Source organism: Ailuropoda melanoleuca, chromosome 2 (assembly GCF_002007445.2).
Source record: "Ailuropoda melanoleuca isolate Jingjing chromosome 2, ASM200744v2, whole genome shotgun sequence".
Lineage (NCBI taxonomy): Eukaryota > Metazoa > Chordata > Mammalia > Carnivora > Ursidae > Ailuropoda > Ailuropoda melanoleuca.
Window position 1 is genome coordinate 81,545,641 of NC_048219.1, and position 14,204 is coordinate 81,559,844.

Sequence of the window (14,204 nt, forward strand, 5' to 3'; positions counted from 1 at the left end):
AGTATTTTGACTTCCTCAAGGCATTTGACAATGTAGCTCATGGAATCCTTGCAGACAGGACGGGGAAAGTGGATTAAGGGTTTATGACAATCGAGTTTAAGGAGCACTGGTTATAGATTGAAACTAATCTGGAGGCAGGTCTTGGTGGCAAGCCAAGTGGCTCTCTCCCATGGCCTCATCTTCCTTTAGGCTCCCTGTTCTGCATTCCGTTCCAGCCATGTTGGCCTCTTTTCAGCTTCCCGTACTTTTTGGACTCTCTTCACCACTAGACCTTTTGCAGAAGGCCTTTGCCTCTGCCTGGAAACTTCTTTACTTTCACCTCACCTGGTTGGTCCCACGTATCCCTCACCTCACACATGAGTTCCTTCTCCCCAACTAGGTCAAAACCCTTTGTTATGATGCTCAGTGGCCCCTCCTATTTCTATTTGTAGCACTCCTCATGGCTGCAACTTTATTTATTTGGGGGTTATCTTTCTTCTTCACTAGACTATAAGGTGATGTTTCTTTTCCCATGTCTGATTTTCCTTACTGGTGCATTCTCAGTTCCTGTACAGCTCTTGGCTTGGATGAACAAATGAATGAATAGGAAAGCTACAGTCCAAGTTAAGCAAATGCAAGACCTGAAAGTATGTGAGAGGCTGCCTGGGGTCCAAAACTGACAGGAACAAGCAAACAAATATGTCCAGACAAAGTGAGTTTGCAGTGAATTCCTTGGACCAAGGTCACATATGTTGGCATTTCTTTTAAAACTCCAGGTTGGCCTGATTCTTCAAGTCACATCTCTCTGGAGGTTGAGAGAATTGATCAGTACGTTGGATCACCAGATCAGGCAGGATTTCAGAAAGAACACAAGATCAATGATGGTTCAAATCATTGAGCATCTCTTATCAGTCCTACATTCTATCCTCTAGGGGGAGCTCTAGGCTTCTCCTCCTCTCACCAGGTGACCAAAGTAGTAGGGGTGGGGCTCCTAATGGGAAGAATAATGCAATTATAAGTGGAGCTGGACCCAGCAAATCCTCTTTTATTCACTCCGTTCCACAGTTTTCTTTTGTTCTTGGTTTCTTTTCTTTTTCTTCCCTGCTGTGTTTGTCATCAGATGGGCTTGTTTGGATGAGTTCACACAAGTTCTACAACAGTCAGAAGTGCTCCAGTCCAGGTTGCTAGGGTGGGAGACATTATAGGGATGGGGAGGGGGGCAATGCTATACTTAGGAGTAAAGATCAAGCTTTTGCCTGGTGCATTCTTGGTACCTTTATGACTTAAGCTGTCATCATGATGAGAAGCAGCTGTTACAAGACATAGCTAACACGTCAGTGAGCCAGGCACCGTGTTAGGCTCTGTAACACCATGACGGGTTAGACATAGTTCCTACCCACAGAGGCTTTCTATCTCACCGTTTAGTCAGCCACACTCCTATGTTTAACCTAAATCATCACTGGCAGAAATGCAAGATGGAGGAGTTCTGGTTTAATAATAGTAAGAAAACAAAACACAACAAAAACCCAAGGAATTATAATTTACCATAAACTCAAGATGAAAATCTGGAGTGATGTGGCAGCTGAAAAAGTTTTTGTAATTTTAGGCTCCATTAATAGAAATATACTATGTGGATCAAAGGAGTTAATAGTCCCACTGTAATTAGTGCTGGTCAGTCCACATCTGGAGTACTGTGTTTCCTTCTGGACACCACATCTAAAGAGAAACATGGACAAATTAGAGTGTGTCTAGTTACGGCTGCCCAGGATGGTAAGGGGGCTGGAAACCCTATCATACACAGATAATTGAAGGACCTGGGAATGTTTAGGCTGGGAAATAAAAGACTTAGGTGGGAGACATAATAGCTATTTTCAAAGATTTGTCATACAGAAAGGGCATGGGCCAACTCCATGTGTTGTTACAGAGAACACTTCTCAGGGATAGCACTTGGGTGAACTGGTGGAGATGTTGGGCAAAGATTTTTTAGTTTGACACGAGGAGAAACTTTCTAGCATCCAGGCTGTCCAACAGTGGACTGGGTGTTCTCTTTTCTTAGCACTTCCCCTTCTTGTCTCCTTTTCTGCCTCTTTCCAAGAACTGGTTTGCAGGTTCTCTTTTCCTCCTAACGATCTCGAATCCTTGATTCTTCTTGGTCATGATGGAACGAAGACTTAGAATTTACTTTTGTGTGAGAGAAATGGTAATATTGACAACTGACACTCTGCTCAGTACTTTACAGTGGTGATACTGATTGCTTAAAGCTTAGTATGGAATAAATATAGTCGTCATTCCATTTTATAGAGGAAGAAACAAAGCTTAGATAGCTTGCTCAAAGTCACATACCTAGTGCTGTGGACTGAATAATGTACCCCTAAAATTCAGATGTTGAAGCCCTAACTCTCAGTGTAACTGTATTTGGAAATGGGGCCTCCAGGGAAAAAATTAAAGTTAAACGAAGTCTTAAGGGTAGGGCTCTGATCCAATAGGGTAAGTGTCCTTATAAAACCTCTTCCGTTTCCTCCCCCTTATGCCCCTCCTCTCTCTCTCTTCCTCTTCCCTCCATGGGAGGACACAGTGACAAGGCAACATCTATAAGCCAGGAAGAAAGCCCATACCAAAAACCAAATCAGCCAGCACACTGATCTTGGACTTCCCAGCCTCCAAAACCGAGAAAAATTAATTCGTGTTGCTTAAGCCATCCAGTCAATGGTATTTTGTTAAGGCAGCCCAAGCTGACCAATTCAGTCAGTAAATGGGAAAGTCAGGATTTGAACCCAGAAATTCTACTTTAATAGCCTATTCTAGCCACTCTGCTCTACTTGCCTTTTTTCTACCAAAACAGAAATGCATGAAAAAACAAAAAACAAACCAGGCAGATTAGGGGTTAGGACCTAAGTGGACTAAAGGAGTAGGATGTTTTTTTCCCGGTGACCAGGGGGCAGAGGTACATGGCAGAAATAAATATGTAGCTTGTGTGAGTGTGTTGAGGGCAGCGTTGCTTGGTGTGTGCTCCTGGACTTGTCACTTCTTCTACCTGAACTGTGCACAGTGTCTTTGTTAAAAGAAAACAGTACTCAGATCCACCCCATGGTCCAGATGGTCTGCACGTGTCACCAGGCTGAGCCTACTTTATTTAGTGGCATGGCCAGGATTCTGATGTAAATATTGCCTTCTTTCTCTGACACTCTCCCCTGATGCCACAGGGATCTGGGTACTCTGTTTTAATTGTGTCTTTATTGCTTTACGTGGGACGAAGTCCTTTATAATGAGTAAGACAATTGAAAAGCTCTTTCCTCCTAAAATCCTCTATGACTCACCAAATACACTCAAACCACAACTCAATAAAGCCATGATTAAAGTCTATGTTGAATAAATCTCTCAATGAGAAGAGTTTTGCGTGCTGTTACCACAAGTCATTCAAACCCTTTGATGTATGTTGGGCCCTCTTGCTCATAGACCTCTGTCCTATCATCACTTTCCCCAGCCATGAATCTTAGGCTCGTGTGATTTCTCAGTGGAGAAGAAGTCTTGTCTAATAGGAGGCACAGAGGGAAGGCTTCCTGGAACATGTGGAGAAAAACCAGAAAAGTGACCCAAATGGAAGGTAAGACTAGAAGAAGAAAATCAGCAGCAAATGGAAAGCTTTCCCAGCTGGAATCCTTGCCTGTGCTGAATCCATGGGCTGCTGGAATAAGTGAGCAAGACTGATTTAGAGGGAGTTTTGCCCACATTTTTGTCTTCTGGCTCTTGTTCTGTGTAGAATCATGTTGTGGGAAAAAAAAAAAAAACACAAAAATACAAACCATCCTTCAAACAGTGTCTGAAACAAAATTCTTTCCAGAGATAAATTTATATTTACCACCTGAGGCTGTAAGTACCAATAGCAAGAGGTTCACTGAGTTATATGAAGATACGATTTCTGGTATACACATACAACATTTTCTTTGATTTTATTGCTTCCAGCAACTATTAATTCAGAGTGAACTAACTGGCCATCTGTTGTGATAAACTTGAGGTGGCTTGAATTCTTTGCAATTTTTTTCCAGCAAAGCTCCTCGTAAGGCCATTGAAAGCCTCATTTCTTTGTGTGTTCATGATATTTTACTCAAAATCGTGGTATTTTTACTCAACGGGTAAAAGAGAGATTGTAATTCCAGCAGCAACTATCATGGATCCAGAAAGGAGCCACCTAAATAGAGAAGAATAGAACTGGCTGTCATTTTTAAATAATAGTCTTCAAATAAGACCGGACGTAAATAAACTGTATATTGCCCTTTAAGGGTGAGAGCCAGAGGTGGAAACTCCACATATGGCCATCAAGAGATCTGGTTTGGGGTTTTCAAATGCTTTGAGTGCCTCCTGACATGGTTGGGCCATGGAATTAATCTATTTAAAGCTGAAAGGAGACAAACTCTGAGACCGATGGGAGCTCCTTGCTGTACACACTTAACTGCGACATTTTTCATTTTTACAACCATTGCCGATAGCTATATCGAGTGTTATGTAAATCGTCCCAGGGAAAACAGTAAAAACAGCCCCTTGGGGAAATTTTAGGACAGACCAGAACGTCTCACACTGTTGAGGATGACTTTTCATCCCTCTGTTATCCAGATGAAGAAACTGAGGGTCAGAAAAGGATGGGAGCTTGCTCAGATTTATCTTGAGAGGGAGAGACTCTGTTGTGGTGCTTTGCTTGTCACTGACTCTGTTTCTGCAAGTAGGACCGAGCCCAGTACTGTGGGGCAGATGCCCCTTTTCTTGCCTCGCTGCTAAATACCCCTTTGAGACCTGACTCTTTCGACCCTGCCTTGGCCTCTGGGTTCCCTTTGGGACGAGTTCCTACATCTTCAGGACTTGGTTGGAGCCTCCCTTGCTTTCTTCCCAGGATTCTATGTATAAGTCAAGTCTGCCTCTTGCTGACGTCTCCCCATCAAGGGTGGGCAACTGTGCTGAATCAGATCCCCAGGTGATTCAGGTCAGCATTAAAGCTTGAGAAGTACTTCCCAGGGCAGGGTCAAGGTCAGGGGCATGGGCCAGGAGTTTGGAACTCAGTAGGGGTGGGATGGGCATGAGAGCAGGTCAGGACAAGCAGGGGGGTCGGGGGGAGCAAGGCGAGAAGCAGGATGGTTGCTGCCAACACCAGGGGGTGCCTGAGCCTGCCCCTTGCGCTGGGGTGTGGGGCGTGGGGATATATCCGGACTAAAGGCTCTATTCAGCTTCCTCCTTGAATGTAGGGGTCTGGAGGATAGGGACCTAGTTTACCCTCTGTCTCCTCAGGGCCTCGCATGGCACTTACACAGCAGAGATGGACAGCTGAGCTGTCTGCCCAACGAAATCGGTCCCTCAGCCTCTCCTGTCAGTCACACAGCCTGGGGGAATCAGGGTGGCCAGTCGCCAGCGAGTTTGCATTTCCCTCCAGGGTCTCCCGGTAAGATAAGGACATTCTGGTATTTTCTTTAGCAGAAACCACCCAGCTGGATCAGAGAGGGTCCATCATCAGAGCCCTTGAAAGCCCAAGCAGTGGCCAGAAGACCCAGACTCCCAGTCGGGTGTCGACCCGTCCACGGGCCACCTCTGCGCAACGGAAAATGGACCTGCTAAGTTCTTGCTTTTATTGCCGAGAAAGCTGGTGCCTAGCTGCTGGATCCAGAGCCCTGCTGTGGAAGGGAGGTGGGGGCTCCTGGCAAGAGTTAGCGCTAAGGTGCAGCCGAAGGAATGTGAAGGTCGTGGAGCCCGCTCAGGGGATTGCTATTGCAATCAGAAGACGGCCCAAGTCAGAGCTCCCAAGTCCTTTGAAGGGATGCCAGCCTGGACACATGTTTCCAATTATCATATGCAATCTTGAGACAGCGTGCAAGTTGCACTTTCATTATGTCAAAGTGAAAGGAATAGCAAGGGCAAGATAAAGGGGGAGAGGCCGCTGGCCCGAGACTGCGCTGAGCTGTGGCCACGAATGTCAGCCCCCGCGGCTAGTGGGCCTCCAGCCCGAGGCCTTCCCTGAAGCCAGGGGCTTGTGGTGCCCACTTGGAGGGCCAGTGTTTTTCCTACTTAGTTTGGGCATTAAGAAAGCTGGCTGATAAGGCTGGAGGAAGTTGCATCTTCAAGAAGCCATCTGACCAGCTCTTTGGCATTTGGGCTGAAGATGAAGATTTTGTGGCCAGCATACGAGGACCTTGTGTTCATCCACAGGATTTCACAGGGCTCTTCCCTGGATTTCCCAGGGTCTGTATTTGCAGGAGAAGCTAGTTCCTTTGCCAGCCTGTAGGTCAGAATGAGATGGCGCTCCTGTCTCTCCCGTCTAGGCTCTGGGCAACCTCTTGGGTGGGCTTTACATTGTGTGCAAATCTAGGAAGAGCCCCAGAGCAAACGATAATTTCATTCAAAGACTTTTCCCAAAGTTTTTGAAGTTGCTTCCTTCAGGAAGTCTTCCCTGATTTACTCTTTGCACAAACTGCTTATCACTGTTGCTGTTGTTTCGAATGTTTATCTGCACTGATTTGTATGTTCCTCTGTGTTTTTAAGTGAGTGTGTGGGTGCATGGGAGTGTAGCAGGTGCACTTCCCGGCTGCTTCGTAGCTCTCGGGGGCTCTCTTTGTATGTGCATTTCTGTGTTGTGTCTATAAGTGGGTATATATGTATATATAGTGTGCATATTTACGTGTGTCTTATACGCAATAATTTCCAGTGTGCCAGGCCCATACAACTCAACAAAGTAGGTTCTATTATTATCACCCACATTTTCCATATAAAAAAACTGAAGTGCAGAGAACTAAGATCATTTGTCTGATATCACTCAGCCAAGCTTGCGGTGAGGCCAGGATTCGACCGTGGCAGTCTGAATATGCTCATTGCCATGACACCAACCTCTGGAAGCTTTTTGGATGACTCTCACTCCGTGGCCTCAGGAAGGACCTTGTCTTTAACCCCTTAACCCATTTATTGCTGACACAGGGTAGGCACAGACAGGGCAGGGGGTGTGGAGGTGGTGCAGGAGAAGATGGGAATTAAATGCTGTCTTACCTGCTCTAAGACATTGATTGAGTGCCTATCCCATGCCGGATGCCAAGGAGAACACGGATGGAACGCATCTTGGATTTTAAGGAGCAGCCCGGGGTCAGAGGGAGTCTCTTCAGGCTTCTGCTGCAGGAATTTGATCTTGGCCCTGGACCTCCTGAGCTGTCTTCACAAACCCAGGTGAATGCCGAGAAGGTCACAGCTTTTTTGGTTGCAGACCCAAGTGAACTGGAACAACAAAGATCCCACGTGCTTGGCACATGGAAACTCTCAGAACCAAAGGTTTATAAACTTGCCAAAGGCCGGAGGAGTAAACACGTCCCGGAGAACTGTGGAATAGTCCTCTGACTGTGATGCATGCAAACAGAAAGCCCAGATTTCCCGCACTCGCCTTAAGGTGTTTTAGAACCCAGAGGCTTGCTCGGAGCTTGGCCACGTGAACGGCTTACTGCCGAGTCCCGTGCAGGCACATAGCAAGCTCTTAGTCATTGCTAACTGTCACTGTGAATATTGCCTGTGACGGAATAAACCCATGATGCATCCACGAAACTGTCCGTTCACGCACCTCCTCGCCTTGTTGAAAGCTGCTCCACCCCCTTCTAACATCCTCTAGGTTTCCGCAGCCAACTCGCTTCTCACAACTGAAGGGCCAGGTGCTTGTGCGTAGTTACATACTGCCTCCTAGAATCGTCTCTGGGCCCTCCGAGCAGAGTGCTACTCTTATCCCCCGTTTCACAGATGGAGAACTGGAAACTCAGAGAAGCGGAGCAACTTGCGTAAGGTCACACAGCCGAAGCAGAAGCCCCTGGCTTGTCTGACTCCAGAGCCCACGCCCTTCCCCGTGACGCTAGAACCTCTAGAACGTAAGTGGCCTTCCCGAGCCCGGATTCAAACAGAATCGGAAGCTGAAGAACTGCTGTTCTTGCTCCTGGCCTTCTGGGCCTGGCTGCGCTATACCCATACTCATATTCCATGACGTCCATGGACCAGATGGTTTCCTTTACCCGGTTTATACCTCCGCCAATAAACCAGTGTTTCGTGAGTACCAGTACAGTTGTTACTTTCCTACAATCAGCACAGGAATTGTTCCGTTGAGGATAAATTACGTTGCCTTACACTTGCATGGGACGTGGCTGTTTACTTTCAAAGACGAGGTTTTGCTTCGTGGTCACAACTCTGGGAGATAGGCATGATTATTTTCATTTCATGGCTGCAGGATCTGAGACCAAAGAGGAGCTGTGGCTTGCCAAGGCTCACAGATAGGAATGCGGGAGCGGGGCCTAGAACCTAGCGCTGCTGACACCGGGCTCCCTGTTGGTGGCATCACACCCGGCTGCTTCCTCAGTGCCAGGGGCCTGGGGGCTCCCACTCTTCCATTCAGGCCCGTGGAAGAAGGCCCGAGGACACCGCTGAGCTGGGCTCCTGTGATCTTCATAGCCCACACCTGCACTCACTTCTGCACCCCCATTCCTAACGTCCCCTTTTCTCTAAGGAGCAGAGAACACGTGGCCCAGGAGGGGCAGACCCTGCCCCTGTGTCCTCTGTCCCCCAGGTCTGGGGTGGACTCTTCTCCCATAATACAGATTATATAGAAGAAAGGGGTGAGACTTTGAAGAAGAACATTTCCGTATCTCATGGGGATGAAACTAGCTGTTTGCTGGCTGCTGAAAATCTGTCTGTCTGTGGTAGGTGTTTTGCGAGTGGCCGAAGCAGCTCTAGGGCTGGCTAGTGCCCCAGCTGGGGGAGGGGAGGTCCGAGGGACAGACCTGGAATATAAACCAGAGCCAAGCACCACAGCTGCTCTCATCTTCCAGAGCCAGGAGTTCCGCTTTGCCTGGAGGGCTGGGCTGTGTCAGGCTGAGGATGAGCCCCGGTCTGCTCTCGTTTTCTTTGGCATGCTAGAAGGAGGGCTTCCGGCGGAGGAAGCTGCCGAGGGGAGGGTGTCTGCTCTGACTCCCGGGGAACTGGGGGAACTGGGTGGGAAATCTCAGCGTGGAGAGCGAAGGAAGGGCTGGTGGGGTCCGCAGCTGCCGCCCTCCGTGGGACACAATGGGTGGTTTTGAGCTGTTGTTTCAACATGTTCAGGCGCTGGGCTCCCCGATGACCTGGGCCAGCTTCTCAGGGGCAGCCGGAGGCCAGAGCTCCCCGCGGGCATGGGGGCAGAGTCCAAGCCACACCACCCCCGGGCTCGGGGTTGTTTTTGGACTGCTCCTGCTCTCTTGGGCTGCGCTGATATCCCCGCGCACGGTGTGCAAACACTGCCTCCCACGCGGTGACTCGGGGGCTGGGCCTCCAGCTCCACGCCTTTGGGGAAGGCCTTGGTGTGAGTGGGGTAAGGGGGCCCTCCTCTTACCTGACCCTCGCCCTCCATCCTTCCTCGGAGTTTTAGAGGCTGCCTTCCCTCCAGGCAGGCCGGGAGCGTCCAGAATATGTATTTTAAATGTCCCAGCGGCCTGCAGTGCGGGGACAGCTCCCCAGACTCTTCATGCCCATGTAGCTGCTCACAGACAAAGCTTCGGGGCTGGGTGCTTCCGGAATGCCTCCCTCACTGCCTGCCCTCGCCACAGCCAGGACCCCGCAGGCCTGCCAGCCCCAGGAGGAAGGCCCCCAGAAATGGTCTGCAGGCGAAGCCAGGAGGGCTGAGGCCACAGGCACTGGAGGCCAGGGAAAAAGCCGCAGACACAGGCCAGTGGGAGGGCTCCCTGTCCCCAGCCTTTATCTGACCGAGTATCTCGGCACGCAACGTTCTGCTTGATGTTTCTTGAACATAAATCTTTACTCCAATTGCAGTAGCTTCGATAGGAGAAACAGGGCGCGTTTCATCATGCTTTCACCCCAATCAAATGTCTCCCTTGCCAAAGTGCTCTACGTTTCCCATTTGCCCTTTTTGGATTGGGTTGGGGGCGGGTGGGACAGATGAAGTTACAGAGGAGTGCATATGACCATTTGCTTTTTTTTTTTTTTTTAATCCAAGGGACCATTTGAGTCTAAAAACTAGAGTAGGCCTTTCACTCTGGGCAGGAAGGGTTGGCTAGGAAAGCAGAAATTCCATTTCAATGTTAAGTGCTCCTCTGGAGGCGGGGGGGAGGGGGGGGGGATGTGCCTTCAGGGAAAAAATAAAAACGTTACAGGGGAAGGTGGCAGCTTGAGGACAGGTGGAGCCCTGCTCCAGGTTGTCCCCTGGGGTCTCTCTGTCACCCCCATCTCTGGCCAAGACCTCTTGAAGTACTACTCAGTGTTGATGAATACAATCCCCCAAAACATGACTACTCAGGGTGTTGGGGTTCCTGGAGGCCCGGGATACTGACTCGGGTAAGCACGACACACCTTCCTCCTCTTTCTGCCCTGGGTGCCCCCTCCTCAATCAGGGAGGGGCAAGAAGTCATTGTTCCCTTCTGGCTTGGCTCACCTTTCCTCTGCACCTCCCTGGCTTTTGTGTTGGTTCTCACTCTGTTTACCTCTCTTCTCCCCCCACCAGCTAGTCTGCAGCTCCCTGACCCCTCCCACCTTCGGTCACTTGGGGAAATCCCCCAATTAATTCTTTCTGGGAAGATCTCTGGCCCCTCTGATTCTAGGCCAACATTGGGGCCAATGGAAGCTGCTGTGGGGCCATCAGTGGGTGGCAAGACTGTTGGAGGCCCTCATGTTTTCTCGGGTAATGAAGTCTTTCTGCAGGAAGCCTCTGGAGGACCCACCATTGGTCCTACGGCAATCTTAACATGCAATCAGATCTACTATGACAGCTCTCATGAGATTATTTCATTACCATTCTTCCAGACAGCATTTCAGCCAAAAACAGTTCTCCCCATAAAAACTAGCCAGGCTTATAGGCCTTTGGTGCAAGTCTCATCCTACTGTATTGTGAGTCCCTCCGGGACTCTGAGGTGGGGGACCTGCTTCTGCTGAGGCTCCATAAACTTCCCCGAGGCCCATGCTTTGGGGTGGTGGGCCAGGTAATCCAAGGATTAGGTAGCTTTGGCTCTGGAATGCAGAGCAAATTTGCAATCCAGCAGACTCCCCTTTCTAATCAGGTCCGGCTTAGGCGAATCTGTGAACCCAGTCAGCCTTCCCTGATGTTTGCAGAGCTGGCTGGGGTAGGGTGAGAGTGGCAGCCAGGGGATGCTGTGGGTAATTCACCCTGCAAGACTTGCAGATGGTCACCCTGGGGAAAATGACTGGAGTGCCAGCACACGGGATGCTTCTAAAAATTTAATAAATAATGACTTTTAAAAACTGTATAAACTATAAATTACCATGCAGTCCTTATAATTTAAAATAATTTACAGGTTGAGGTAGGGAGGGGCCCAGGAGGGTGTGGAGGGGGAGCTCGGGGAGGGTGGGGGCCGTCCTGCAGGTCAGGCTCTTCTCCCAGCCTTCCTGCTGAGCACGCACACGCAGGCTGTGTCGATCCGGATAAACCGCCAGGCAGCCTGCTTGCCGTCCATGGTCAGCGCCTTGACGAAGGTATGGGTCGTGGTACAGTATGAGTTCCAGTGCTTCGAGTCAATGCCCCTGCACCCGCTGTCCACGGGAGTGGGGTCCCGGCACTTGGTCTCAAAAAAGTACTGTTTGAACACACTGTTGTTAATGTTCACCTCTCCCAACACCATCACCTCCTTGCCCTTGATGTCCGTGGCGGTGGTCTTGTCCCCCACCCACACGCTGACGCTGTCGCACACCGAGAACTCCCCCCGGTGGAAGACAGGGTGGGACGACGACCGCTTGCTCCTGTGAGTCCTGTTGACCGAGGCACTGCCGGCCTCCAAGTCCAGATCCTGAGTATCTGTAGCCACAGGTGGGGGATGCGTGCTGAACAGCACGCGGGGTGAGCGCAGTCGCCGCTTTTTAAAGAGTTTGGGGTCCACAGTGATGTTGCGGGTCTGCCCTGCCACCCTGGCAGCTATCGCCCCCGCCGGGGCACTGCGGGCTCTTCGGAGGGCTGTGTCAAGGGAATGCTGAAGCTTAGTCCAGTGGGCTTGGGGGATGGCGTGTCCTGCTGGGACATGGCTCTCGGGATGGGGTTCTGCCTGGATGCCGATCAAAAGAGCTGTGATCAGAGTGTGGAACAACATGGACATTACGCTATGCACCTGGAAGGAAACAGAAATGGAGATTAGCCTACGGGGCACTGAGTTCTGTACCAAGGCAGTGTCTGGGTCTTGACCTTGCAAGGGGATCACAAGGAGGTTTGTTTCACCCGGGAGTCTAAGGGCAAGGTGACCCTGGAATTCACCGTGCAAACTGTGAGAGTGAAAGGGGCTGCTGGCCACAATGACATAGGACAAACAGGGCTGGCTCAGATGACCTGGAGGTATGGTTACGCCATCAAGGGGGTGGGCTTTTTCAGAAGGACAGAGCCCCTGAAATTCTGCCCTGTGGCACCACGCAAACTTGGCAGCACCCCATACAGGGTCCCTTGAGGGCTGTGCCTGCCAGCTTGAGGCAGCTGTGGCAGGCGGTATGGCTCTGACACCTGTCCTTAGCACTGTGTTGTGCCCAACGGCTTGACTCCCCTGGGAAGGCAGCGGGAAGGATTGCCGGGGACTTGTCTTGAAGCCTCAGCCCTGCATACACCGTCTTCAGATAGCAGCCCCGGGTCAGCTCGGAGATCTGGTGACCTGGAACCCTTGTTACAAATGCACAAAGCATCATTTTGGTGAAAAAGTGTATAGCTCTGGGACTAGCATTGCCAGCCTGTTCAGCCACTAGCCAGCACTTAGAAATATCAATGCTGATAATAGCTCCTTGTTGTGGGACATTTTAAAACTTTTCAAGTGCATTCATTTCTAATTTCTCATTAGTCTGTGACTTAGGTTAGGATTTATCATCTTTCTTTCATATACAAGGAAAGCGACCCACGGAAAATTAACCAACAGGCTTAAAGTAATCAGCACAACCTAGACTAGGAACAGAACCCAAAGCTGACCCTTTCGAAGCCAGTCTATCCTTCCTTCCTTCCCCCTCATTTTGTCTTTCATTCTTTTTTTTTTAAAGATTTTATTTATTCATTTGAGAGAGCAAGAGAGAGAGAGAGAGAGCACGAGCAGGGGGAGGGGCAGAGAGAGCAGCAGAATCCCCGCTGAGCAAGTATCCTGATGTGGGGCTCGATCCCATGACCCTGGGATCATGACCTGAGCTGAAGGCAGACACTTAACTTACTGAGCCACCCAGGCGTCCCCTTGTCTTTCATTCTTAAACATGCTTTTTCTTTTTATTATTTACTCCTATATGAGAATAGACCAAATGGCAGAAATCCATCTGTGCCTAAGAGGCAGTGCAAGCCCCTTTGAGTATAGGCCAGAAAGAGCTCCACACTGCATCAGAATTGCCCACCAGTGACCACCCCCAGGGCAGCTAACTATGGAGGGCCAAGTCACACCTGTGGATGGATATCAAATGTCACCTTCCCTGTGAAGCTTCCCTAAATCTTGGTAGGGTTAGAGGCATCCCCTAGAAAGGGTGCTCCAACTTCCTATTCCATCCCTTCACTTTTCCCCCTCCCCATTCCCATAGGTCATTCTGCACTGGATCTGGGGTTAGAAAACCTTGTTTGGATTCCCAGCTCGGCTACTTGCTAGCAGAGGAAAGTCATTTAATCTTTCTGAGCCTTAATTTCCTCATTGGTAAAAAGCGGGCAGTCACCACTGTTTCACAGGGCTGTTGCTAGGATTGAAAGGTACCCCGCATCTACTTAATTCCGAGTCATTCCAATGTCCTGTGGTCAAGGACTTTGTCTTCTTCAGTCACACTGCTGCTTGTTCACTGAGCTTACTCCTTTTACGCCTTTTCCTAGCACACTCATTACCTCGATTGGGCTTCTTTTCAAGCCCAATGATTTGAGCCTATCTCCCCACTGGCTGCAAGGTCCACCTGCCCTAGTCACTCCATCCTCGGTGTGTGCCTCTCTTGTCCTCCATGGCGGCTTGTGCATAACCCCATCACTTTTCCTAGTGCGGTGGATAATCGAGTACATGTCTGTCTCCTGAGAGCACTTTAGAAGCTGTGCCATTGGAAGTTATATATTTCTGGGGCCATGTGCATTACCGGCATACAGTAGGTCCTCAAAAAATATAAGGAGAATGAATGAAGCAGTGAAAGGGGATGGCCCGAGAAGCTCACTGCCTGCCTTCTTTTCGCTGTGGCCCATGCTTTCTTTTGGATTTTGGGGAGATGGCTGCATGCTGCATTCCTAATCTGTTTCCAAGTGATGC

At 49.6% G+C, this 14,204-nt stretch overlaps 1 protein-coding gene across 2 annotated transcripts in view; it reads right to left on the reverse strand.

The window, feature by feature from the left end:
• Nucleotides 1-11,239: 11,239 nt before the first annotated feature.
• Nucleotides 11,240-14,204, reverse strand: part of NGF (nerve growth factor) — a 51,668-nt gene continuing 48,703 nt past the window's right edge. For both annotated transcript variants that reach the window (XM_019806032.2, XM_002925311.4), the window contains exon 3: nucleotides 11,240-12,083. In XM_019806032.2, coding sequence (XP_019661591.1) covers nucleotides 11,349-12,071 — 723 coding nt within the window. In that variant the 5' untranslated portion in view covers nucleotides 12,072-12,083 and the 3' untranslated portion in view covers nucleotides 11,240-11,348. The remainder of the gene's footprint in view (nucleotides 12,084-14,204) is intronic.